Raw genomic sequence first — 27,909 nt, forward strand, 5'->3', positions numbered from 1 at the left:
ATTTGTAATAAATGGCTTAAGCAGTCAAAAAGATCAAAACTACAAGAAGTGTTCGTTACGTGAAAATTTCATCAAAAATGTTTTAAATACCTATGACGTCCAAATGTTTTAAATAAGCCCATCCAAAAATAATATATACAATAGTTCTAATATACTTGTTTCTGTTAATTAAATCATGCTTACGCTAAAATGACGTCACGTTAACGTGCGATGACGTCAATGTTTCTGTTGCGACCAACATAGGAGAGAGCTACTATATTTTTTACTGTTTTAGATAAAGGGCCTAATGTATAGAAAAAACGTGTCTTACTTAAATTAATACACTCAAAAGAGGTTATACATCGACAAAATAGTTCACTCGGGCTACGCCCTCATGAAATTATTCCGTGGACGTATAACCTCAGTAAATACAAACATGATAAAGTCTCTTTCAGTGGTTATGTGTGACATATAAACATATAAACATGCGATGCTAAGTCATTTCCTTTTCTATTAATTCCAATACTTTCTCACTGGTGTATCGTACAACGCCCAATAGAAATAACTCCTTAACGTTTTTATTATTCCATGACAAAATCACTGTTTGGGATATACTTAACAAATAATCAAGGCCTTCGAGTGGTTTATCGTCTGATTTACAACGGTTCAGAGTTTAGATGCGTAGGAATTGAACCACGAGGGCGTTAGCCCGAGTGGTTGAATACTGAAGGAGCTGAACGATGAACCGTGGTAAATTAGACGATAAATCATAAGAAGGTCTTAATTGGTTTCATTCTGACATGCTCATTGACCTTATAAATATTATGATGGACTTCATTTACCAGAGGAGTTATGTATCGGACGTCATGTATGTATGCGGCAATTTGTCGTCATAATTGACGTCACAATGTTCTCTTGCCTGTCCGCGCGTCAACCGTTGTTTATTGCAGAATATACAGAGCTTGATTTCCTTCTTTGTTTAACTGGAAATCAAACCGAGTCATGTTAGAATGTTTCTTAAATAAACAATGCATATCTTTACTAGAATGTTTAGCTAACAGAGCATGTAATAATTGTCAACTATATTAATTAGGTAATCAGTAGAAGAAATAATACTTTCACGACCCTCATCCATTTTTAAAAGGTGTAAATGATTTGCTTTTTAAACGAGCAAAAATCATTATTATAAACAAACAAAAACAGTTGAAGTTATTGACTATAAACTAAAGTACTGTCAAATATCAAACAAAAGTTGTTGTTGTTTTGTTGTTGTTTTTGTTTTCTAAGATATGACAGGATTGATCTTTGGATCTCCGTAATCGTGTTGTTAATGCCCTTGACACCGAATCACCTGTCTGTCACTACTGCAGATTTGAGTTCTGCTCAGGTCGTCATGTGATGAAGCCATCTCACGTCTTCCTCAGTGGCTGAAGCTTGGAAGTTGTGTATGATCAAAATTGTGCCAGTGTGATCTAAAAACCAACTTGATCTTAGACCACAATATCCGGGTTGAGATTGAATGTTCGATTTATCTTTCTTTATAATGGGAGCTACAATCAGATTGTCTGGTCAGTTGTGATGTAGTTTTGTTGCTGTTAGCAAACGTCCGTCTGATGTATATGAAATTGACAAGAATGCTAAATAAACATAGTCAATTCTTTCGGGGATTTTATGAAGTTTTAGACTTGCTTACAGACTTGATTCGATAAAATCAAATCTGCTAATGGAAACAAGCTGCCAAATTCAAGTAGTTTTAACCCTAAACGCAGCAACTTTGTTCTTCACAGGAATATAAAATTTACCAATTGTGTATTATATTATGTTTGTATAAACTATTTTGTGTAACTCAATTGTTTGTTTCATGCATACAGACTCAGTCAAACCGAGTCTTTTGTTATTTTGCTTGTTCCGAATGACCTTCTAATAAAATTATTACATGCAATGGAAAAATGCATATTTTACGTGTATATTTTTTCACTCAGAACAAAAGACAAATTACCTATACGATCGTAGCGAACAAGCAAAAAATGCATATTTTATATTTTTCACCAAGAACAAGAGATAAATTACGTATGCGAGCGTAGCAAGCGAGAAAAAATGCATATTTTATATTTACAAATTACCTTGGGGACGCCGGGTGCGCTCCCCGCCCCCGGATCCGCCAGTGGAATTTCTAGTATATAATATAACATTGAAGCAAATGGTTTAAATGTTATACTGTTTCATGGAAGTGACTTAAACTGTTACAGCGGAGTGGTTTATTGCACATCAAATACGGGTTTCAACCTTTCTGGGCTTTCAGCGCATTGATTTTAGCAGAAGGTAAATAATTAATCAGTAGCGTTCTCGTTTAAAACAAAAATATCGGAAGTTAGATCAATAATTGTCTTGTTAGCGCATGGGATGAATGGGTAGATAAGTAATCATTTTGTAGGGTTCTTATTTTCGTACAAAATCGGTAGTATCTTTAATTTAATCAATATTGAAATTACGACGCGGCAATTTTATCTGAAGTGAAGAATAAGAGTGTCATTAATTTATAAAACTAACTCGTTGTTATTCAAAATATCACAGGAGCGGTGAAGTGTATTAAAACATAATTACGCGTTAACAATGACATATTTCAGTTAGTGAAAAGTTGTCTTTTTTAACGTTATTGAAAAGTCAGAATTTAGATGTAGTTTTGAAAATAAGAATTAAGCGGGTTTAGGAACTGAACATATGTGCGGAGTCAGCTTTTAATGACAAATAACTGCTCTGAGTTTTAAAACAATAGCTTTGACTGTTAAGGAGAAAAGTTGACCCTAAACGCAAAACTTAACCAAGAAATCTGATTATCTAAGTCTAAAAGGGGCCATAATTCTTGCAAAAAGCAGGATGGAGTTATTTTTCTTGCTGTACAGAGTCAGCTTATGATAGTGAACAAGTGTTGCAAGTTTCAAAGCAATAGCTTTGATAGTTTAGGAAAAAAACTTTACCTAAACATAAAACTTAACCCATAAATCTGGAACATTCGGGTCTGTCTTTTCTTTGTACTTGCTGCACAGTGCTTAGAATCGAATCAGGGCCTTTCGGACCAACCGGGTGTGAAGCCGGGCCGAAGGCACGGGACGGGGAAAGCAACGTGGAGGAACTACAACGAATGCAGAGCAGAAGGATACCACTGACCACAACTTTAACGCTCAGCCAGTCCGAAGAGAATCAAGATATCAACTCTGCAATTCGACGTCTTCAGTAGTCAACCGTCGTTAAGGTGGTTACGCACAAATGACGGTATGGAAGAATACAAGTCTCATGTTGACTCAGAACTGGACTAGGAAACTGTTTCAACAGGTACTACGACTCCTCTTACAGAGTTAAACGCATGAATAACTTAAAGTTTGATTCTCTTGAAAGATCGGTAGATGAATAAAACGTTTAAAAAATCAAAATGTGAAATTGACTAATAACGTAGAAGCGTTAACTTCTAAATTATCTACCGTTGAGCTACCGTAAAAAAAGTGGCTTATTTTGCACTATCTGTGAGTATTTCTTTCGTTTTGTATTAATAGTGTTCTATATTGAGTTATAGCGCGAAACATCATTATGATACGCTTCACATTTAAATGCATACGTGCAAAAAATATGGCTTATAACTATTTATCACTGTATTGTGTACTTTTTCTGATTAACTTTAACCTAGATACCAGTTGTTGGTTTTACACGCATGCCTCCTAATCATTAGCATGTAAATGTGCATGACTTGTAAATCTTCGTACTATTTCTGCTTTCTATGTTTACAAATATCTTTTAAAAGTTTTCGTTTCGTGTCTCGTGTGATCCAGGCCCCTGAAGCCGGATGCAACGGCCAGGATTAAGTTACTATATTCCAGCTTTAAGCTGCTCGCTCTTCGCAGGAACTTGAATTATAATAATTTTAGTCCATGAACTGGGATACAGATCATTTGCAAAATCTACACTAAGTTGGTGATCATAAATATTTGCTTACAATAAATGAGCCGCGCCATGAGAAAACCCACATAGTGGCTTTGCGATCAGCATGGATCCAGAGCAGTTTATCAATAGAGAAATGACGCAATTTTACCAGACTCAGAAATCACTATAACTTAGGTGTCTATAGCTATTTCTTCTTTAAGTAGAAAAGTGAAGGTTATGGTCTACATTCATCAGAAATATTTGAGCCACACCATGAGAAAACCAACATAGTGGCTATGCGACCAGCATGGATCCAGACCACCCTGCGCATCCACGCAGACTGATCAGGATCCATACTGTTCGCTTTCGAAGTCTATTGCAATTAGAGAAACCGTTAGCGAACAGCACCGTTAAGGTTATACTTGGAATATACTTACAATGTACGTTAAAGAACAGGCTGTCTATTCGCAACGAGCTAGGCTAAGTTAGCCGGACAAGCCTGTATCTGATTTCTGATCTGTCTGTCGTCGGGGTTTTGTCTCAGTCTGTCCCCCTGGTCAGATCGCTCTGTGTCTGTACTAGTAGAGGATGAATTATGCGCCCTGTGTGGCTCCATTTGAACAATGTAAAACGCCGTTGAACGTGAAATTGAGCATGAAAAGGGCGCTATATAAATCTGGTATAATAACAATAATAATGTAACACGTTTTTCTATAAGTTATTTGTTTAATATGTTACGGAGACAGATGATAAGCTATAATGCTTGAATCTAAATAAATATTCTATTCTGTTCTGTTCTATAAATTGTTAATATTGAAATATTTAGAAACTATCGCTATTTCAAAATGAAAATGAAAAATTGAAATTCATAGAAAAACGATAAACAAGACAAAATTACCCTATAACACCATCAGGCATCGGAGGCTTTTCCTAATAATCTGAGCGCAAAGTAAAGTTTACACATATGAAAATGATAAGGTAAGTGGTAAACTTAAAAGCACCTACCTCTGAGACCGAGAATTGTCCGCCATGTTAGAAGATCTTACAGTCTGTCCCATCGTCGGATACCCACGGTTGCTAATTACGCTAACGCTTCATACATCAATGGAGGTAACGGAATGGATCACCCGTGGGTATCCGACGATGAGTCTGTCCATGCAACGCAAACCTGTATCGAGTACTAATATCTAATAGGCCGAGTAAATGATGGCGGAAACAGTATTCCGTAAAACTGGATAATAAGCTCGTTCTTATATAATATCTATATTTAGACTACATGGTTTATACACGTATTGAAGAGTTTAACTATTAAAACGTTTAAACCCTCTGTATACTTATTGATTTAACTATTAATGAACGAATTATGCTAAATCTTGTAAAAGGAAGTAATCAAATAACAATGTGTAAATATAAAGGATCATTATACATAAAATGTAAGATAGCATAATTCTGACGGAAAGTATGCGATAAAACGAGGTAAAGTATATATTTATGTATTTTGCACTTATTGTATAGCAGAGATACATGAGTATAACCATTAACAGTGTACTACATGTGTTTGCAATAAATTTATCCTATATTCTACTACATGTACCATTCATGAACTTTTTCAAGTGCTACTGAAATTTCTTATCGTCTTTCGTGTAAAATAGTTTCATGAAGTAAAGCCTTTCCTTAGTAGAATAAAGATAAAGATCTGCATTCACCCTCGTGCCTTATGCGTGCACGATATAGAGATGCACACGCACGTTACAGAGACTGTTTACACATAGTATTGTTATTGCAGACACCAGTCAATTTGTACTGTATCTAGTGGAAAACAAAAGTCGAGATGAAGAATGATACCAGTTCGTCATTGATAAAGGATAATAACACAATAAAAGGTATGACCAGTTTGAACTTTGAGTCATTTTTTTTTTCACTTTTTGTGTATATATCGTTCATGAACAAGTCAGAAATCGTGAATTTTGAAATTTTGTATTCACAACTTCACAATAAAGTGTGTGTTTTGGAGGTTAGCTTATCCAGTTTATCCATGTCCTTTCAATGCGTTTTATTTGACCTGGCGGGCGGAGTTAATTAAAAACTTCACGACTTAAATGTTCACGATTTTTTTAGTTCACCTGAGCTCAGGTGAGTTTTTGTAATCGCTCGATGTCCGGCGTCTGTCTGTCGTCTGCCTGTCTGTCGTCTGTCAACATTTAGCTTGTGTATGCGATAGAGGCTGTATTTTTCAACTGATCTTCATGAAATTTAGTAAGAATGATCACCTTGATGACATCTAGGCCGAGTTCGAAAATGGGTTATCTGGAGTCAAAAACTAGGTCACTAGGTCAAATTAAAGAAAAACCTCGTGAATGCGATAGAGGCTGTATTTTTCAATTAATCTTCATGAATTTTGGTCAGAATGATTACCGTGATGAAATCTAAGCTGAATTTGAAAACGGGTCATCTGGGGTCAAAAACTAGGCCACTAGGTCAAATCAAAGAAAACCCTTGTGTATGCGATAGAGGCTGTATTTTTCAATTAATCTTCATGAATTTTGGTCAGAATGATTGCCTTGATAAAATCTAGGTCAAGTTTGAATATGGGTTATCTGGAGTCAAAAAATAGGTCACTAGGTCAAATCAAAGGAAAACCTTGTATATGCGAATGAGGTTGTATTTTTTAATTGCTCTTCCTTAAATTAAGTCAAAATGATAACCTTAATTAAATCTAGGCCGAATCTGACAATGGATTATCTGGGGTCAAAAAGTAGGTCGCTAGGTCAAATCAAAGAAAACCCTTGTGTATGCGATAGAGGCTGTATTTTTCAATTGATCTTCATGAAATTTGGTCAAAATGATTGCAATGATAAAATCTAGGTCAAGTTTGAATATGGGTTATCTGGGGTAAAAAATTAGGTCACTAGGTCAAATAAAATAAAACATTGTGTATGCATTAGAGGCTATTTTTTCCAATTGATCTTCCTGAAATTAAGTCAGAATGATTGCCTTGATAAAATCTAGGTCAAACTTGAATATGGGTCATCTTGGGTCAAAACCTAGGTCGCTAGGTCAGATCAAAGAAAAATCTTGTGTATGCGATAGAGGCTGTATTTTTCAATTGATCTTCATGAAATTTGGTCAGAATGATTACCATAATAAAGTCTACATTAGGTTTGATTATGGGTCATCTTGGATCAAAAAGTAGGTCACTAGGTCAAATCAAAGAAAACCCTTCTGTATGCAATAGAGACTGTATTTTTCAATTGATCTTCATGAAATTTGGTCAGAATGATTGCCTTGATGAAATCTAGGTCAAGTTCGAATATGGGTCATCTTGGTCAAAAAGTTGGTCACTAGGTTAAATCAAAGGAAAACCTTGTGTATGCGATAGAGGCTAAATTTATTCAACTGATCTTCATGAAATTTTGTCAGAATGGTTGCCTTGATGAAATCTAGGTCAAGTTCGAATATGGGTAGTCTGGGGTCAAAAACTAGGTCACTAGGTCAAATCAAAGAAAAACCTTGTGTATGCGATAGAGGCTGTATTTTTCAATTGATCTTCATGAAATTTGGTCAGAATGATAGCCTTGATGAAATCTAGGTCAAGTTCGAATATGGGTCATCTGGGGTCAAAAACTAGGTAACTTTGTCAAATAAAAATAAATACCTATTTATACTCAAGATTTTTTCTCCAATTTTAATGATAATTGGTCAGAATATTTTTTTCCATGAAATCACTAGGTCAAACATGTTTACACTGTTATGGTATATTTCTCAGGTGAGCGACCTAGGGCCATCTTGGCCCTCTTGTTTTATTTAATAACACATGAAATCGTGAAGTAAAATTACTGATTTTGCATTTCATAATTTCATATTTAAGTTGTGAAGTGTTAAATCATAAAAACATCACCAGTCTTTTATATTTGCATAACGATATGTGTGAGTACATCATGTTTTACAATATCTGTTGTTCTTTCGCCGCTATAGAGCCATTGATTCGAGGTATTATGAAGAAATATCCGTATATTCATTTTTTAATTATAACCGTCTCATCTGAATAAAAAAATTGAATAGAGCAGAACTAGGTCATATGAGACGGGTCGTGGGCACAGACTTAAAAGGAATACAAAATCGATATCAACTTTTAATATGTATGTTATTATAGTATTGGAAGCTCTCAGGAGATACTTAACTCTTGGCAACGACATAATCATCCAATAAAAAATAACCATCCTTTTATACTTTTTCTTATAGACGTCTGAAGGACTACAACAAGTAAAGCAAACATCGGGTTATATCTGACTTCAATTCCGTTCATTCTTCTACGGTGGCTGATTAGTGCCATTTCGTTCTGTCGCAGCGACACAACGACAAAAGCTGAATGTTGCCCCGCCAAAAGTTGCCCCGCCTAACGTCGCCCTGCCGAATGTCGCCCCCGCCAGATGTCGCCCGCTGAATGTAGCCGCACCGAACGTCACCCCGCCGAATGTCGCCCCCGCCAGATGTCGCCCGCTGAATGTAGCCACGCCGAACGTCACCCCGCCGAACGTCGTCTTTTCGCCTTCCGGATTGAAAAGATTTATTCATTAAATTGGAGATTTAAGGTGGTAACAGTTATGACTAGTTATGATATATTTGTCAGTCCACAACGAAGTGTTACTTGAATTTGCTCACTCTTTTTAAGCTCACCTGTCACGTAGTGACAGAATGAGCTTTTGTGATCGCCCTTCGTCCGTCATCCGTCCACAATTTCTTGTGACCACGATAGAGACCACATTTTGCAATAGATTTTAATCAAACTTGCACACAAATTTTATTGGCATAACATCTCGTGTTTTTTTTTTAAACTGACCAGATCCCATCATGTGTTATGGCCTCTTAAAGGGTCAAAATTTGCCATTTTGGCTTTTGCAACCATATAGAGACTTCGTTTGATTTGAAACAAATTTGCAAAATATCTTTAACAACAATAGATCTTGGATTACATGATGAACCGTCAGATCCAATCATAGGTTCCGGAGTTACGGCCCCTGAGTGACCCCTGAAAGAGCCAAAATTTGTTCAATTTTACCTTGTGAGCACGATAGAAGTGACATTTTACATTTGATTTTAACCACACTTACACTCAACTGAACTCACAATAAGATCTAGGTTCCTTTCGAAAAACGGCTAGATTCCTATTCGGATTCTAGAGTTACTGCCCCTGAAAAGGGCAAAGCTTTCTATTCTGGTCATTTCAACCATATAGAGGTTAAATTTATGCTTTGATTGACACAAACTTGCACAAAATGTTTACCTTGATGATCTCTAGGCCAAGTTTGAAACTGGGTCATGTTGGTTCAAAAACTAGGCCACCAGGTCAAATCAAAGGAAAAGCTTGTTAACACCCTATATGCCATTTTTTTACACCCCATCTTCATGAAAATTGGTCAGAATGTTTATCTTGATGATTTCTATGCCAAGTATTAAACTGGGTTATACGGGTACAAAAACTAGGTCATCCGGTCAAATCAAAGGAAAAGCTTGTAAACACTCTTGAAACCATATTTATGACCCTATCTTCATGAAAGTTTGTAAGAATATTTATCTTGATGATTTCTACGACAAGATCGAAACTGGGTCATGTGGGGTCAAAAACTAGCTCACCACTCAAATTAAAGTAAAAGCTTTCTAACACTGTCGAGGTCACATTTACGACCCTATCTTCATGAAACTTGTTCAGAATGTTTATCTTGATGATTCCTAGGCCAAGTTTAACAGCTGAGCGATATAGGGTCATTATGACCATCTTGTTTTAATTTTGCCGTGCATTTGGAAAATACTTTATGCTTGCCTCAGTGAGGTTGATTCTCGCGCGAGTAAACATAAGATCTCTCTCTTATAGGCCAATGTAACACTTGGCTGAGGGGTTTGGGCATGTGTCATGCTCACAGGAATCTATAACACTGAAGCAAGCATATATAGTATTTTCCCAATGTACGGCATTAGGGACTAACAAATATATCATAACTATTAAATCTTACTAAGTTTTATCTCCAACTTGATTAATATTATGATGTCATTTCGGAAGGCGAAAAGACGACGTTCCTGCGGGCGACTTTCGGCGTGGCGACATCCGACTGGACGATGTTCAGCGGTGCGACAATTGGCGGGGCGACGTTCGGAGGAGCGTATTTCGGCGAGGCAACGTTCGTCGGGGTGCAATAACGACGGTCGGCGGGGCGGGGCGGGGCGACTTTCGGCCGGGCGCCATAACGACGTTTGGATATTAAAGCTACGAATGTACTTATTTACAACACAATATAATTCACGACGACGTAATAACCTGTTAGGCGGGCTACCGGCAAGGCTTGAGTCCAGACACCAATAATTCATTTTGAAGAATAAAACTGTCAAATACAATTACGACAAAAATAAAAAAGAGACTTATTTAGTTATGCTTTCTTGTCATACAAAATGAATCTTTCTCTTGTCACAGTTGGAGGAAAAGATCATGTTGGAAAATTTCACCCTGTACGCGAGTAGCTTTCAAGTTGTGACTTTATTGATATTTTAAAGGTCACATAACGTGTTTGCGGCCGGACATGGCACTGAAATTTTAGCTCGGCCTAATATTAAGGTGGACTTGGGATAGCAACGAAAACACTACTCTTGAGTAAATTTAATAGTCAAAAATAGCATTTCATAAATATATGATCTTCCATAGTTTTGACCCGATATATGCTTTACACAGTGTGGTCCCTGTAGGGTCCACAAGACAAAGTATGAGGATAAATGACTCTTGTCCCAAAGAGGTACCATACGTTGGTCATCTATAGCTATCTGGTATTAATCTTCAAAACACTGTCACGGCGTCACTTCTTTGTACTCACAGAACTGTAATTTTAATAATGCTGTAAAATAGGCAAAACCGAATTAATTCCTGTTTGTGATGTCAATACTAAAACATTACTTCTCTTTTGAACATGCAGTGAAAAAACACCATTTTGAGTAAAATATATAAGCCTCAAACAATCCAATCTGTAAAGGCCCGGTCACACCGCCCGAACTTTATTGGAGCGTTCCTTCAACGGTAGGGAGAGGGGGCGGAATTTAGACAACGCTCGTCACCGCGCACAAAATGGGAAAAAAATCGAAAACACGGGCGTTGCCGTAGAGGTGCACCGCTGAAGCCGGCGTTGCTTTAGCGTTGGTTTAACGGTAGCGAGCGGTAGCGAGCGTTGGTTTAGCGGTGACGCGAGCGTTGATAGAGCGGCGTTCCGCGCATGCATGCGTTGGCTCGGCGGGGTTTTAAAGTTGGTTTAGCGGCATACCGCTTTTGACTACGACACCGTTCCAGCAATCCCGTGTCCGCTCGTAAAATGCTTACAACCGCTTCACCAAAGTTTGTGCAACGTTTAATCACCGCCCGGGCAAAGCTGGCGAAGCAGCGGTGGTCCAGCGTTCAAGATTTCTGCGTTGGCCTAGCGGACCCAAGCGTCCACGAACTTGCGTCTAGCGGTGCCAAACTTGACTGGGCGTTGTTAGAGCGGTGGTGAACTTTGCCGGAGCGGAAAATTGCCCGCTCCTCACCGCTCGAAATATTTTGTGCAGCTCAAAACTTTCGGAGCGGTAGGAGTGACCATCAGCGGTGACCGAGCGTATACGGCGTTGCCTTAACGGGGGCCAACTTCTGTTAAACGGTGGTGAACGGTAACGAGCGGTGATGAAATTTTTTCACCGCTCCAGGAACGCTCCAACAAAGTTCGGTCGGTGTGACCGGGCCTTTAAAATACTGGGACCTCAGCGCTGTCTAATTATACTGAAATAAGTATAAAGGAGCAAAGTCAAGCATTTTATCTCTTAGATTCTACGAGTTTATTAAATTAAATGTGGAACGATATAGATGTAATATTCTTTTTAGCACATGTTAGTTTCTCCTAACAAAATTGAAAATTTCTTCACCTATTATAGACAAAGTCAGTTCGACCTAAGTCTCCTATGCTTAAAACGAAGACTTATAGTCACCAAAATTATGCAATGGTTTATTTTACTCCCGTTTCGTCGAAAACGATTCCAGTAAAAGTTGAGACACATCAAGAAAGTTCAACTAACTTAATTTTTCAGCATAATATAGTATGCATGCACAACCTGTAGCAAGATGATGACGTTATTTGCATGATGTAAATCGATTTGTTCGCTGACAAATAAAAAAATACATATGAAATAAGTTTATATTTTGATGTTGTCCACCACCAGCCAATAAATGTCCTTGATAAACTAATCGATTCCGCTCAAATTTGCGGACAGCATCAAAGTTATAACCTCTGATAGTTATTTTGGCCTTCATAATAATATTAAATACTTGACTTCAAAATCTTTCAACTGGATAGATAGATACGATCAAATATAGCACAAAGTTAACATCTAAATGTCTATATTGTCAACCACCTATTCACGAAACCCTATTGATATTAATATCAGAATAATTTTACGGACAATTACCTTTTGATGGTATTACAAGTAGTCTGATATAAGCCATATATTATATAATAATTACGTACCTCGTAAATTTGAATGTAAAATTGTAGTAGGGTAAATATGGAAATCTACCCTTACCTTTTATCTTCTATAGTAAACAGAAGATGCAATATTAACGCAAGGCGTAATAAAATAAAATTACTCGTTTCATCTATTTGTCTGTTACATTGGAAGTAAGCGGTTATCTTTGTAAATAATCTAGGATTTTAATACATTTTGCACGTGTTTTGTATATTTAATAAAATCGTAATAAATTGCTTCAGCTACTTTTTAGCAACAAGGACAAAAACAGATGTTTTATTATCAATAAGCGTTTTAAGTTTGTTTATGTTGAGATGATATACAAAACTGTAGCTAATTATTATGAGTAATTTCACCTTTAAAAGAAATATTTACCAAAGCTGTAAACAAATTCAGATTGTTTTACATCACTTATCAAGGAAATCACGGTTGCTTTTAAGACCTGATAAATCATAATTGTTGATGTTTTTGGCGCATTTCAAGACTTTTTTTAAATCTGCCAATGTTGTAAATTAGATAGTCTCAAATTTGACATCAGCTTCAGTTAAATCGAGAATTCTAAAAGTAATAAGAGAAAAAAAGTTTGGCTTTAAGGAACCGTGAAAAGAATACTCATTTGATATGTGATAATCAGTCGTAATTGTAAAACAGTAGGCTTTTAGCCTAAAGTATACAGATTATGGTATCCATTTATGAGCATAAGTATCGGTGGATTGTCCAGCGCCCGTTGTCCTGCGTCCCACGTCCTGTGTCAAAATGTTTACTTAAACATCTTCCCCGCTGAAATACACCAGACTTGGTCAGCAGCATTCTGGCATGAGCCTCTATCAAGTTTGTTCAAAAGATTTACCTTGGCTCCGTAAAGGGACCGCTAGAGCTAAAAATAGAAATACATTAAAACGACGACTTCTCATGAACCGCTTGATGAATCTTCACCAAACTTGGTCTGTAATATCATTATAAGGTGTTCTCGAAATGTTTTTCATGTAAAGGCATTTGGCCTATTTTATGGAACGGTGGCGCTAAATATAGATATCACTTTAAACGACTTCTCCTCATGAATTGCTTGATAGATCCTCACTTAGCTTTGGTCTATAGAATTATTATTATAAGGTCCTCTCCAAAATGTATTCAGGTGGGGGACACTTGGCACCTTTTAGGGTCCGTTAGAACTAAAAATCATGAACCACTGTATGGATCTTCATCCAACTTGGTTTGTAGCAACATAGTAAGATCCTCTCCTAAGTTTGTTCAAATGGGGGTAGTCGGCCCCATTTAAGGGCCACTAGGGCAAAAATAAGAATATGTTTAATTGACTTCTCATGAACCGCTTAATGGGTTTTCATCAAACTTGGTCTGTAGCATTATTATAAGGTCCTCCCCCAAACATATTTAAATGTGGGTACTTGACCTCTTTCAGCTAAAAATTGGTCTGTAGCATTATTATAAGGTCCTCTTATTATTTCAAATGGGTTGTTTATCTCCTTTTAGGGACCCACTAGAGCTAGAAATGTCTTTAAACGAATTCTTCTCATGAACATCCAGAAAGAACTTCATCAAACCTGGTGTATAGCATCTTCATGAGGTCTGTTTCCAATATTATTCAAATGGGAACGTTTGGCTTCGTGTAGGGACTCATTTGAGCTGAAAATAGAAATACATTTAAATGACTTCTCATGGATCTTCATCAAACTTATTTTGTAGCATCACTGTAAGGTCATCTCCCAAACTTGTTCATGTGGGGTTGTTTAGCCCTTTCATGGGCCGCAGGTGATAAAAATGGGGGAAAAACATCGACATAGTCTCATGTTAACACTGACTGGATCTTCGTCAAACTTGGTGTGTAGCATTATTGTATCGTCCTCTCCCAAACATATTTAAATGGGGGCACTTGACCCCTTTCAGCTAAAAATTTAAAAAAAAAACTCTCGTTACCAGCTTGACGGATCATCATCCTAATTTGTTCAAACTGTTCGGCTTGGTCCCTTTTAGGGGACACCAGAGGTTAAACATAAAAAACTTCTTATCTTAAAGTTTGTTTTGATGGTATCGAAGTTTGGGGCCGTCATAGCAAAATATTAAAAACAAAACAAACAAAAAACAACTTTAAATAACTGTTATCAACTTGAAAAAAAGCCGGATGGTCAAAGTCTGCTTCACTCCCAGTCTGTCCTAGGATTTATTCTGTCAATGTAAATTTGAAAATCAGCCGCTATGATGCTGTGTAAGTTTTATATATTTTTGGTACACAAAAATGTACCAGTAAAATACTGTGCACTTTTGTAAATTTTCTGTTATATTTTTTTATTTGTAAACATTTTTTAAGATTTCAGAGTTAAAGAAAGCCCCAGATGCTGTGCACAACGTTGGCTTTTGGCTTCCATGGGATTATGGCTAGGCATTATGACATATATGATGAATTCTAATATGAGTATAGCTGTTGTATGTATGGTTGGTAGTGACAAAAACCTCACAGGAGTCTATGATAGAAGTAATACAAGCGTATACTTAGAGGAAGAGTTTAATAGCTCAAGAATTAAGCTAGAAAATGTTTCAGAAATGTTGGAATCACCACCGGAAGTGTGTTACATGACAGAGGAAGGTACGACTCGTACATCAAAGGTTTGTTAAATAATACCGACTGCTATTTTGCATTGCTTTTTGTACGTCCTCAATAAAAGACTCCTTTTGAATTGCGTCTTTTGATCTGTCTGCCTTCGGAGAAAGACAGAAAATGAATAAACACATTGTTTTATTTTTACTTTTATTTGTTGAATTGAGAAATTTTATTACCTTAATTACAGTTCAGTCAAGATCACAGAACAATCATAGTATATGTGTAAGGAAAAATGTTATTAGTTTCAGAATTTCATTTTTCCATAAGATATAAGGTGTCAAGTCGTCATAAAAATTCTCATTTCTTAACTCCAAGGGAGGTCTTTGGTGGTATATTTCTTTTGACAATGTTACATTTTCATTTGAATTTACAGGGAGCTGAATTTTTCTGGGATAAGAAGACACGGTCATTCGTTTTATCAAGTTATTTCTATGGTTACATGGTAACCCAGATTCCTGGTGGCTGGTTTAGTGCAAAAATTGGCGGGAAGTCCTTAATAGGCGCATGCATGGCATTGTCCTCTGCTGTGACGTTGCTAATGCCTTTGTTTGCGAGAGTAAGCGTGTATTTGTTGATGGCAGCTAGAGTACTCCTGGGCATGTCTATGGTACGCACGCAGCTTATGTTTATTCTGAGTAACAATGTGCAGCGGTATGACAAGTAAGCTATCGGACACGATTTTAATTACTTCAAATGCAATAGTCTTAGTTATTATATAGATTAATTAATTTGCATATTAAATGAAAAATGCAAAACAAAATAAACCGGTCTCAACAAAAACCGAAAGTAAATAGAGTCATTCAGTTGTGTCGGTCTGATTTATAAAAAAAAACAAAAACAAATAAAAACAAATGGACAAACAAAACTGGAATATAGATTAATTTAAGTATTTTGTAGGGCATGGTGATACCGGGATATTGTGGTTTAGTTGGAATATGGGCATTACCTACTGAAAGAAGCAGATTTATGGGACTGTGTTGGTTTGGTAAGTATAGATGCGACTTTAAAAATTGTAATTAGACGGAATAGTTTTGCATCTGTCCGCAGCAATATTTTGTCGTTTAGTAGTTTTCTACATTGTATATGCTTACTGTTATATAAAATCGTTAGGGTTCGGCCAATGTAAAACATCTTTCTCAAACGTAATATGGACATGGTTTGGTTTTGTTTGTTTGTTATTTTATTTGTTTGTTCACCTATGTGAGTGTTGTTTTGCATTTTGTGCGTATTCTTAGTTTTTATTTGCTGTAAAATATCATGCTTTTAGCAAATTTCAGGGCAAATGGTTGGTGCCATACTTGGTTATACGACATCTGGTCTTCTCTGTATACACGGCTTTGATAATGGCTGGGCTTCCATTTTCTATGTTCATGGTAATTATATCATACGTTTATGTAAGTAAAAATAGTTATTTTGGCAGTGCAATTATTATGGCAGCAATTACTTTGATGGAAAGTTGTGATAAAACACAAAACAATTTTAGGGTTTCAGAAATCTGCAAATTTACTGGAATCCCAGTGGGCTACCAATATTTTTGACTGGTAGGCCGAACAGTTTGGTTTATTTAGCAATATCTGCTTAGTGCTTGTATGCTACAGTTAGATGGAATGCATAAATTAATAAAAGGTTTCATAATTTTAGCCATACGCTTATGTTGTAGGTTTTGTTCTGTAAAATAGCTATTGTTGTTATTCATTTTTTCTCCTATATTTTTATCTTAATTTTGAAGATGAAACTAGTTGATTGGGAATTCTTCTCCCTATATTTATAGCGAAATGACCTTATCATAAAAAGAACTGCCAATCATTTTAATAGACTTGTAACTTTCTGGTCACTGTGTATTAACTTATCCAAATTCATGGTCCGAAATATAGTTTAGTTTCTGATACGAACTTGCCGAATTTTGCTTAATGATGGTCGATTTTAGCATGCAGCGCATTTTTTAAATTTTAAAGCATGTAGGCATTCGACTGCCCCATAATGATATGTCTCTGATGCAGTGTATTTCCTTTCAAAATTCGATATGTTTTTGTTAACATTGTCCCCGGGTACGATTAAACGGTTAATTGTTTGCTGATTGTGTAGGTGGTAAGATAATAAATGCTTCCGGCGTTTATCACTCCATAAACAATGGGGTTATTGACAACTGTCAAAATCATGCTTCATGTTATCTTCATGAAGACTGAGGTATTGATTTCCGGGCTACTCGAGTAAGAGTTAAACAAGAAGTATCTTTAAAAATGATGGTGTGCGAATTGTAATAAGGAAAGAAGTTTATGAATTTTTCATCTAACATTCATCTTTTATCTAACATTTTTCAAATTGCAAAACTAAACACCGCACTTTAACAATTTAAGTGGTTCTCGTTTAATTTTTCGCAAAGGTTTCGTAGGGTTGCAATTTTTGTTTCGTTTATCTTTAGACGAATAATTACAGCAGTAGTTTGATGAAGATTCATGAAGCGGTTCATGAGAAGAGGTCATTAAACGTGTTTATATTTTTAGCTAAATTGGTCCCTATCCCCATTTGTAACAAAATAGCAGGAGACCTTACGATATTGTTACACATCGAGTTTGATAAAAATCCGTTACATTTTAGTGGTTAATGCAAAGAAAGGCATATCTACTTTTAGCTATAGTGGTCCCTAATAGGGCCCAAGTTCCTACATAAATAAATTTGGAAGAAGACCTTATAATGATGCTCCAGACCAAGTACGACAAAGATCCACCAAGCTGTTCATGAGACGCTGTATAAAGGCAATTCTAGTTTTAGCTCTAGCAGCCCCTAAAAGGGGTCAAATGTCCCAGCTGAACCAAGTTGGCTGCGGGCCTAATAAAGATGCTACAAATCAAGTTTGATTAGAATACATGAGAAAAAATCAATTAAAGGATTTTTTTATTTATTATTTTTATTTCTAAAATAGGCCAACTGATCCCGCTATAACAAATAGCATATTCGCTATTCATGAATCTTTGGACAATGACGTCACACCTATTAAAAAGTGAAGGTCAAGCAAAACATACATTTGTAATTATTTCAATATTTCCGTTTCATAAGCAAAGTTTGACCATAGTCATATCACATAGATAAACTGTATGCAGCGTACCTTCATTTCAGTGTAACGGGATTCAGTCATTATATAGCATATATAATAATAAAACAGATTTCAACTGAGTTCAATATTTGCATACGATACTAAAGAAAAATATTCATATATAATAACTCAGTTAAATAATTCATAACAAATATATCAAAGCAAAAAAGTAGTCATTTTAATATGCAACCTGAAAAAGTCACAAAAGCAAGAAACCTTTTCATATACAGACGACAATTGTAACAAGGAAACTCTTTTAAAAAGGACTTCTCTACATAAAAGACTCTTATCACACCCTTATTCATGTGATACGCAGACCGTATTCAGCTCTTTCTTTAATTTGATATATGTTGGTATTGAACAGGTTTTTATGATATTTATTAAACTTACTTATCATTTTGAGATATATCAATATTCTTGCTAGATATACTGAGCCAAAGTCAGCTTTAAAACTGTGAACAGCGTCGTTTAGGATAAACGCTATGTCTACATTTCACTCAGCGTAGCACAATCAACAGAGTGAAAGAAATTGACACTCTCGTCCAATCGGGCAGAGTGTTGCATAAATCTTCCATTTTGATAAATTATCTATAATGCGTTATCAAGTAGTTTGATTTGCAAACTGAAGTCACGTGGCATAGGTAACGAAAACGAATTTAGACGGTGTCGCCGAAAAATTGTAGTTACCTGACAGATTTTTTGGTAGCCCCCGGGCATGGGATTTCTGAACCTTGCATTTTACATATATAATCAAAAGCAAAAAGGTTTACTGTTGAAAACTGCAGTTTGCAGGCCCATATATTTTCATTTTCAGTAAAACTTTATGAAAATGGGTCGGTTTGTATATTAGAAAGGGAAAATATTGTCAAGGACAGACATACAATTAACAAAGAATATATTTCACATTAATGTATTTCAGGCATAACTGGTGCTCTGTTTGTGGTGACATGGTGGTTTCTTATTTACAGTTCGCCCCAACAGCACCCAAGAATTACAGAAGCCGAGATGTCCTTATTAATAAAGCATTCAAATACTCAAAAAGCTAATCCAAAAGAGGTACAAATATATATTTTAAAGTACTTTAGGAATGACATGATACGTGACAGTCATGTTAACAGAGAGTGGTGTCCTATCTAAAATTGTCTAAGATATTGAGATACATATACTGAAAGAACGTTCAACCTTTTCAGTACCCAAGGTAAAACGTTGATGACATACCGTCGTCTTAGTATAAAAAGAATCTGTTTTCGCGATAGTAAATTCTAAACTACTTTTAACGCCTATAGCCAACGTATAAGGTCACAAACAAGTAAATAGTTTTCCCTATATATTCTATAAAAAACTGACATTTTTTAAAGTGCTACCAAACATAGCAAGACCCATTTCAGAGAACAAATCCTTGCCTCATTTTAAAGAGTCATGATAAAACTGATATAAAATGAAGAGAAAAGTAGGGGTCATGTTTCTTCTAAGAGAGATTTCTCTTTTGCTTACTGTAAAATCACATCAAAATCACACTGCTGTGACCTGTAAGTACTACTCATACTAAAACTGAGCTTCACTTCACCAAATACAACCCCTGCTCTCCCATTTTTTCTACCAAAATGTCAAAAATTCATCCACAATGAAACTTAAACAGAAACTAGCTTTAATTTAGACTTCTGTTGCCATGCCAAGTGAAAACTTAGTGTTCAAAAACCTGCACGCCATCACGCGACTAGACCAGATGGTTCCCACGCTGGTTCCTTTACTATAGTAAGCCTATAAGAAAAACTGGTTTTCTGTAATAGTCTCAATTTCATTTGTATAGTACATGTACCAGTAACATATCTGCATGAAAAATACCATGCTTCAGCTTGATTAAATCAGTTTTCAAGGTTTTATGGCATTTTCAGTAACAGGTGTCTCTGCGCCAATTTTTCTTCAAAATTGATGTAGCGACATAATTTTTAACCAATTCTTCTAGCCTGAGCTGGTTTTTGCCCTATTTTATTAATTTTCACGATAATTTGCAAGCAAATTACACACTAACCTTTGAAATAATCCAAATGTCCCCTCTGAAAGGTATAAATGGGCAAAATTTAGTGTGTAAATGTGCATTTTTTAAAAAATACACCTAAAACAGTGAAAATGTGATTTTTTTGTGGGGGGGAGTGAGGTGGGGTAACAATTTTTATAGCAAAATTTCAATGAAATGCTGATTTTTTACCAATATTTGACCAAACTAGTCCTTTTATATCAATATCTGACCAAATCTCAATTTTTGCCCACATTTTCTTATAGGTCACAAACAAGTAAATAGTTTTCCCTTTATATTCTATATAAAACTGACATTTTTTAAAGTGCTACCAAACATAGCAAGACCCATTTCAGAGAACAAATCTTTACCTCATTTTAAAGACTTATGATAAAACTGATATAAAATGAAGAGAAAGGTAGGGGTCATTATCTTCTAAGAGAGATTTCTCTTGTCACATTTGCTTACTGTAAAATCACATCAAAATCACACTGCTGTGACCTGTAAATACTACTCATACTAAAATTGAGCTTCACTTCACCAAATACAAGCTGCCCTCCCATATTTCTATCAAAACGTCAAAAATTCATCCGCAGTGAAATTTAAACAGAAACTAGCTTTAATTTAGACCTCTGTTGTCATGCCAAGTGAAAAATTAATGTTCAAAGACCAGATGCTGGTTCCTTTACTATAGTCAGGCCATAAGCTGATGCCTGCAGCCAATAAGGATTCTTTGAAGTTGCGACATGGCGTCTCTGTACAGCGTTTCACGGCGCATCCGTGTTAAGTTCGGTTTTGTTCGGAGTCGACAAGCTTCCAACAGCCAATATAAACGTTGTTTGAATGACAAGTTATTTTTAGACTTTGTAAGGATTCTTTCGATTAGATGATATCGCATGAAAAAAAAGTCAATGATACTGTTTTCAGGCTTTCGTGTGCTGTTTTATATCAAATAAACAGACCATCAACACAGTTGTGTCTGACTCAAAACTGATATTGTCTGTGTGTAGAGCAATTTTGCTTTTGCCATGAAACACAGTCACATTTTCTAGTAATATTGCACACCATCATTGATTCAATTATTTCACACGACACTTCTATTCGCCGGAATCTTAATTTCTTCATATTAAAAATAAAATTAAATTAGTTTCTTTGGAACTATCTGTTATGCCAGTTAAATAATGATTTTATGACAGTGTCAAATGTACAATGTTTAATATCGAGTACTTGGTTGATTTGGTGAGCTCCATACAAAGTGCCGGTACACAGGATGAACTAGTACACCCTTGTTATCCGGATAATACGAAATGATGTGATATTTCCAAAATGCTACAAAATGGAGTAAATGTCAAACTTGGTATGGACATTGTTTTGGTCAATATTTTCTCATTACTAATTCTGCTTGTTTAAAGTATTATAACTGATTCAACATGGTTTAGAAGCTGTACCATTTGCACTAAACAATTTGAATATGGGACATACTGTTCAGTATGGAGAGCCCCAAACAATGTGTACATTTTGCTTTTGAGAATGAGTTTGGCGATTCAAAGCATTGTCAACCTCATTTAATGGACTTTCGGTAATGAATATTGTTTTGTATTATTCAGTTATTATATAAACAATGATATGAACGTGTTCAAAAGTTTTTATTTTAGATCTAATTACCCATATTGACAAATATATAAGCATATGTAGTAGTCGATGGATACTGACCCAAGTGTTCAAAGAAATTTCGAAGATAAAGCCCGAAATGATATGAGGATAATAGCCAATATTGTAGTTTGAAATTTTGCATATGCTGTTCTAAAGGTACCAATTGTTGTATACTGAAGAAGTATATACTCATAAAATGTGGTAACTAATGGCTGTATCATGCCCAAGGTAATGTCTGATACACATGGTTAGTACCAGATGTTCCTGAAACATTTTATCAAAAGGGTAAATGTCTATATCTTTGTAAAATTCTGTTTTAGAACTCAAGTCCGCTGTCAAAGGTTCTAAAGCTTACACATCTGTATCTTTTCTGCTAGATCTTGGTAAAAAATTAAACAAGCCAGAACAGGTAAATCTAACACCTGAATCTAAATGTGCTGAGATACCGCAGGGGGAGGGGGTACATCCATATTTAGAAATTAAGTATGCTAGGAGTCTGTTAGCATTTTAAGAGTGTAAAAATAATGGCATTTTAACAGGTCAGTTTTACTAAAATATGTTGAATACTGCTGTGAATTCATAGAAGTACATCCCCTTAATCCCTTAACTGATCATAGTTTGATATTGTACTTAATAATTTAGTAGACTTGTTAACTTTTCCATACAAAGTTGTCCCCCTTAGAATGTCTACCAAAATTTCATCTGCAATACAAGACTCACATGCATTTCTATACTAAAATAAAAAGAGTTGGTTCCAGTGTATAGGATAAGATCTACGTTCTTGTGTAAGTTCAATACATTAAGTTGGTGTTATGAATTGTAACTGAGATCAGTTTTTTTGCTTTCTTCCTTGGGCTATACATTGCTATAATAACCATGGTATTTTGACTGCTGTTCAAAATCTGTGGTATGTTTTGTGGTGTTGAAAATCCTGGGCATTTTTGAAGACATTAGTATACGTCTTGTAGATCTTGGTAGGTTGAAGATAACCTTCAGCCAAACTCCAAAAGCCATTTCTAAAGGAGCAAAAGATCTGTATAGGTTGACTGCCGGGTACCCCCCCCCCCCCCCCCCCCCACACACACACACCAGCACTGAAACAAGCGCCAATATATGGCCATATCTTTTTGGCATTCTTTATCAGGTCTTTATCCAAAGTCAACATTCGGACTATCTCTGTAATTGTAAGAATTACATTCATGGAAAGAGAGTGTTAAAATTTCTTTCCGAAAACATATGAGGCAAAAACTCTTAATCTGCGATGGGTTTTATATGCTCTACTTATTAGGTTGCTGTCGGAGGACAGCAACGCTCGACTATTCAACAGCCTTGCCAACAAAAGGGGCATAATTTTGTAAAAATGGGAAAAAGGGTTATGGAACCTTCACAATGCTTATCAGCTCATGACTGATACTCATGACTTGAGTGTGTGAAGTTTCAATCCTTTCCCATTAGTGGATACTGAAATACCAGCTTACATGCAAAAACTTAAAACCAAAAACTGCTAAGTTGAAAAATGGGCATAATTTTGAGAAAAAAAATGCAAGATAGAGTTATGGGACCTGCACAGTGCATGTCAAATCATGACAGTGAACAAGTGTGTGAAGTTTCAATTCATTCCTGTTAGTGAGAACTGAGATACCAGCTTACATACAAAACCTTAACCAAGAATTTCTAAGTCGAAAAAGAGTCATAATTTTGTAAAAAGCAAAATAGAGTTACGGTGGAACCTGTGTAATGTAGGTCAGTTTATCACAGTGATTAAGTGTGTGAAGTTTCAGCCCATTTCCACAAGTGGTTACTGAGATACCAGCTTACATGTACATACAAAACCTTAACCAAATAGGGACGCGGACGCACGCGGACGCATGGGTGAGTCCAATAGCTCTACTATTCAAAATCGTTAACAAGTTCATATCATCAAACTCATTCACCAAAACACGTCCACACACACAAAACTGGTCAATGTGTAATGGTATGTAAATGAAAGAAGTCAATGACGGCTATTATCCACTTTCAAAGACAACACATCTAGGGCATTATCCATTGTCATTTTTGACTATTATCCATTTTTCACACAAGGATCAATATAAATTGTTTTGACATATAATCGACAAACGTAAACAACTTACTCTAAACTATGTCAGATAGTGTAATGGTAGAGCTGTATATACAGTGAATTAAAAGGATAAAAAACAATTCTAAATATTTTTTATGAATTTTCAAACTAAACTTACATGGATTTTGTAAACTATTTAACATATTATGTATTGTATTCACAAAAATAAAGTAAAGTAGTTTGAGTTCCATGGAAACAAATCACCATTCGTTCTTTCTGCAACACCTGTTGCTTAAAATCTCTTATCAAGCCACAGCAACTTACCGAAAAACCTGAAATTTTCAGAAGCGTTCATCTGTCATTTTGTAGCATTTTGGAATTATCACAACATTTCGTATTATCCGGATAACAAGGGTGTAGTAGGGGTTGAAATACGTTGAATCTTATTCAAACTGAGTTTTATAGGTAAATAAAGTTGTTTGCTCAATACGGTTTTAGGTTTTTATTATTAAAGTATACACATATACTTTGAGTTTTATGGATTGATCTAAAATGTGCCGACTACATTTTAAAGTTATTTCTTGTTGAAGTTATAACAAACATGAAATGATGTATAATTCCATGAAGAGCAGTTAATATCCAGTTACATATAGTGCAAATTGTGATTGGAGCTGCATATATAATATATATCCGATACACCGTCCGTCAGTGTCGCTTTTCCTACAAAAAGGAAAACAATTGACTACGTTTTATTAATGCATTTTTGTTTCAGAATGAAAAGGTGCCATGGAAAAAAATATTTACCTATTTGCCTGTATATGTCATTTTTGTTACACATACATGTGACAACTGGACGCATTACCTTTTACTCACATGTTTACCGCAGTTCATGAAAGAAGTCCTTAAACTAAATATACAAAATGTAAGTATTTTTTCTTACTCATGTGTGTGACAAGGTTATTTTATCCTATTCTAACATGTTTACTATGAATGCATACATCATTCCCCCAACCCCACCCACCCCTTCCAAGGGACATGCCAACCGATTCACATCACAATATTAGATAGCAAGGATTAAAGATCTTTTCTAGCTATCGAAAAAAAATGCATTTTAAGGAATGCCTGTCATAAACTGATTGAAAAAAACGGGATGGTTTAGGTCTGTTTCCTAAACAGTGGTGATTTAAAAATACCGAGGAAGATTTTCAAGCTTCTAAGCTAGTTTATTTCTGCAAAGATTAAACTAAATGACTGTATATTTTAAGCAAATAAAAATGTTGTTTTTTCACACATTTTAATGAGGCATTAGCATTGGTTATAACAAGTAAAACAGCTGATATGTTTTACTTTCAGAATGGATTATACTCGTGTTTACCTTTTATATCGTTCATGGCTGGCATTGCCTTTGCTGGTGTGTGTGCTGATTTGATCCGAAAGAAAAAATGCTTCACTGTAACAACGATTAGAAAAATGTTGCAACTTACAGGTAGGATTTATAGTCATGCAATACAAGTATTAACTTGACTGAGCACATCAGTATCAGAGGGTGTGCCACTTTATACTTTAGCAATAATACAAACGTTGTGACAATTTTACAACTTAGATGCTTTATCCTTTGATGAAAGACTGTATAACAGTCGTATTTCAATTCTTGTTTATTATTTTAGCTTTCCTAAGGTCACAATGCTTGATTGTGAAAGTCATCCTATGACCTATCATTGTGTTGGCGTGATGTTTAACCCCCAGAATCTAAAATGGGATAGGATAGAAAGAAGAGTTAGAATACAGTGTATCAAACCTACTTGTTTCCTATCTATAATTTTGTACATGTAGAAATATTAAATCAATTAGTGTGCATGTAATTGAGGAATCCCCATATAGCAATATATGTAATGTAAAATTGGTTATTGACCCGATATTGTTGGTTAAAGAAACCTTTGCGTTCTCACACATTAATGAGACAGTTGAAATGCATTATTTATGTTAAATCCAAGTAATGGACTGGCTTACGCACACTATAAAACCTAATGGCGATCCAGACTTTAGTTGCCACAATCTACCAGCAAGAAACTGGACCTTTTGTAGAAGTTTTCGATTATTACCATAAAAGACTTTTGTTGAAGTAGTAGTTCGTAAGGACCAAGAACAAAATCAGCAGAAGTCAACTTAATGGACGACCATGCTTGGAGCTGTTAGAAAAATACTCTCTACCTTATTTTAAAACAGTTACATTTTATTCAAATAATAGCCATAATTTCTACAGAAACACTTGTTTATCAAATTCTTCTTCTTCTTGTTTTCTTTTCTTTAAAGGGCTCTTCGGAGTGACTGTCTTTATACTGATACCAGGCTATCTGACTTGCGAACAGAGAGACATTGCAATTATGTGCCTATGTTTCTGCACTCTGTTTGAAGGTATTGGTGTTACAGGGGGTTACACGAGCAATTCCATCGATATAGCGCCGAGGTATTGTAACATGTTGGAAATATGAAATAAGCCTTAACGTAACGCTACCAATGTAGTTCTGCAAGTCTGATAAACCGGAATTCATGACATAACGTCATACGGAAAAGAAAATCGTGCTACGTGAAACGTCAACATGATATTCTACCAAAAGATAAAATGGTAACAAAAATATTGACGCTTAAGATAAGTCCAAATTTTGCTGTCAAATCTGCTCGAATTTTACTGATCTCTCAAATTATCATAATGGACAATATGTTTATTTATAATTTTGAGCAGTTTCATTAAAATGTACATTGTCGCGAAAATGTCATCAAAATTGTGACTTTCCAATAGAATGTGATTATAAAAACATACTTTAGGTCAAAATGTTTCAAATTAGTGTAGCGAAAAAGTCAAGCAAACGACACCATTATATGTATTTTGAAGTTTTAAAAAATCAGGGTTTAATTAAATTCTGCATTAAAGAAATATCCAAACGTGCAGAACTACCATTAGTTTTATATAGTTATATTTATAATGTATTGTATGATACTTGTTTGAAATTTTTAAAGTTTGAAAGTTTATATGGTATGTTTGTTAGAATATATATTCAACCTTTTATTGTAAATTTTATCGTGTTCAATTTTTCACGAAAATATGTAAAATTTACAAGATCGTTTTGGGATCTCTTTTCTTGTTTGAAACCTTTGCAAGTCTGCGTCATTTCTGAAGAGTTTGGTTGTTAAACGTAATATCACGCCAGTAACTACTGAAATGTCAAATAAAAGCAAGCAATGCATTACTTGGAAGATTTATTTTTATTCATATATTTTTACCATTTTCAGATATGCTTCTGTGATATTTGCCGTTTCAAATACGATTGCTTCCATTCCTGGAATACTTGCGCCTTTGGTGGTGGCGGAAATAACAAAAAACGTTTGTTTATTTCTATAACTTTACTTGATATATTATCTTGTTTATCTTATTGAAAGTATGCACTCTTGTATACTGTGGTAAACTGGTATTGTCATAGACTAGTCACTTTAGTAATTATAAAGATATTTCGCTGTGGTTAGACTGTGTGCTTTCTCACCGAATAAAAGAAAAAACAATGTAATTCTGAATGTTGTTTGTTACAGTACAATATATATTTATTGCTGTAACTCTAGCTTAAAGCAAGCAGTCTGTTTCTGCATTTGCAAATAATTTGTTTTTATTTACATTTTCAGCAATCCAGTGAAGAATGGAGAGTTGTGTTTTACATGTCAGCCGGTGTTTCGATGTTTGCAGCGTTGCTCTATGGAATCTTTGCTAATAGTGAACTTGCACCTTGGGCAAACATGAACATTGATAAGGAATTAGATATAGAAGTTGATATTTCCAGGTCTTCAAGCATGCGTAGTGGATTTCTTGAGAAGCCGACTGTAAAGGAAGATCTTTGAAAAACGTTCTTGAAAAAAAAACATTCAGTGAAAAAATCTTTTATTTATATATATATATATTCATACGACTGTATTATTTGTTATGTCATAAATATAAATCTTTGTTAGATAAACTGTCTATTTAACAAATGATTCTCAATTAAAGGAATGAAAAGTTA

The 27,909-nt window shown here is 35.4% G+C and overlaps 1 protein-coding gene and 1 long non-coding RNA gene across 5 annotated transcripts; one reads left to right on the top strand and one right to left on the bottom strand.

Annotated features, from left to right (window-relative positions):
• Positions 1-541: 541 nt before the first annotated feature.
• LOC123534186 (uncharacterized) lies at positions 542-5,128 on the bottom strand. Its single transcript, XR_006682951.2, has 3 exons — positions 4,900-5,128; positions 4,332-4,570; positions 542-1,589 (listed from the first exon to the last, which is right to left on the bottom strand). It is a non-coding gene; the product is annotated as an uncharacterized LOC123534186 (long non-coding RNA).
• LOC123534184 (uncharacterized transporter slc-17.2-like) lies at positions 2,492-27,909 on the top strand. 4 transcript variants are annotated; one of them, XM_053519530.1, is made up of 13 exons: positions 5,330-5,370; positions 5,681-5,777; positions 8,137-10,537; positions 14,750-15,045; positions 15,414-15,647; positions 15,938-16,025; positions 16,318-16,413; positions 19,054-19,190; positions 24,636-24,785; positions 25,217-25,349; positions 26,177-26,330; positions 27,155-27,245; positions 27,539-27,909. In XM_053519530.1, the coding sequence occupies exons 4-13, from the start codon at positions 14,806-14,808 to the stop codon at positions 27,749-27,751; spliced, it is 1,536 nt and encodes a 511-aa protein (XP_053375505.1). In that variant the 5' UTR covers positions 5,330-5,370; positions 5,681-5,777; positions 8,137-10,537; positions 14,750-14,805; the 3' UTR covers positions 27,752-27,909. The 4 variants fall into 4 exon arrangements, with proteins under 4 accessions (XP_045172239.2, XP_045172242.2, XP_045172238.2 ...); XM_045316304.2 differs by lacking the exons at positions 5,330-5,370; positions 8,137-10,537 and adding an exon at positions 2,492-3,312; XM_045316303.2 differs by lacking the exon at positions 8,137-10,537 and having other exon boundaries at positions 5,216-5,370.

Source organism: Mercenaria mercenaria, chromosome 12, assembly GCF_021730395.1.
Source record: "Mercenaria mercenaria strain notata chromosome 12, MADL_Memer_1, whole genome shotgun sequence".
Classification (NCBI taxonomy): Eukaryota; Metazoa; Mollusca; class Bivalvia; order Venerida; family Veneridae; genus Mercenaria; species Mercenaria mercenaria.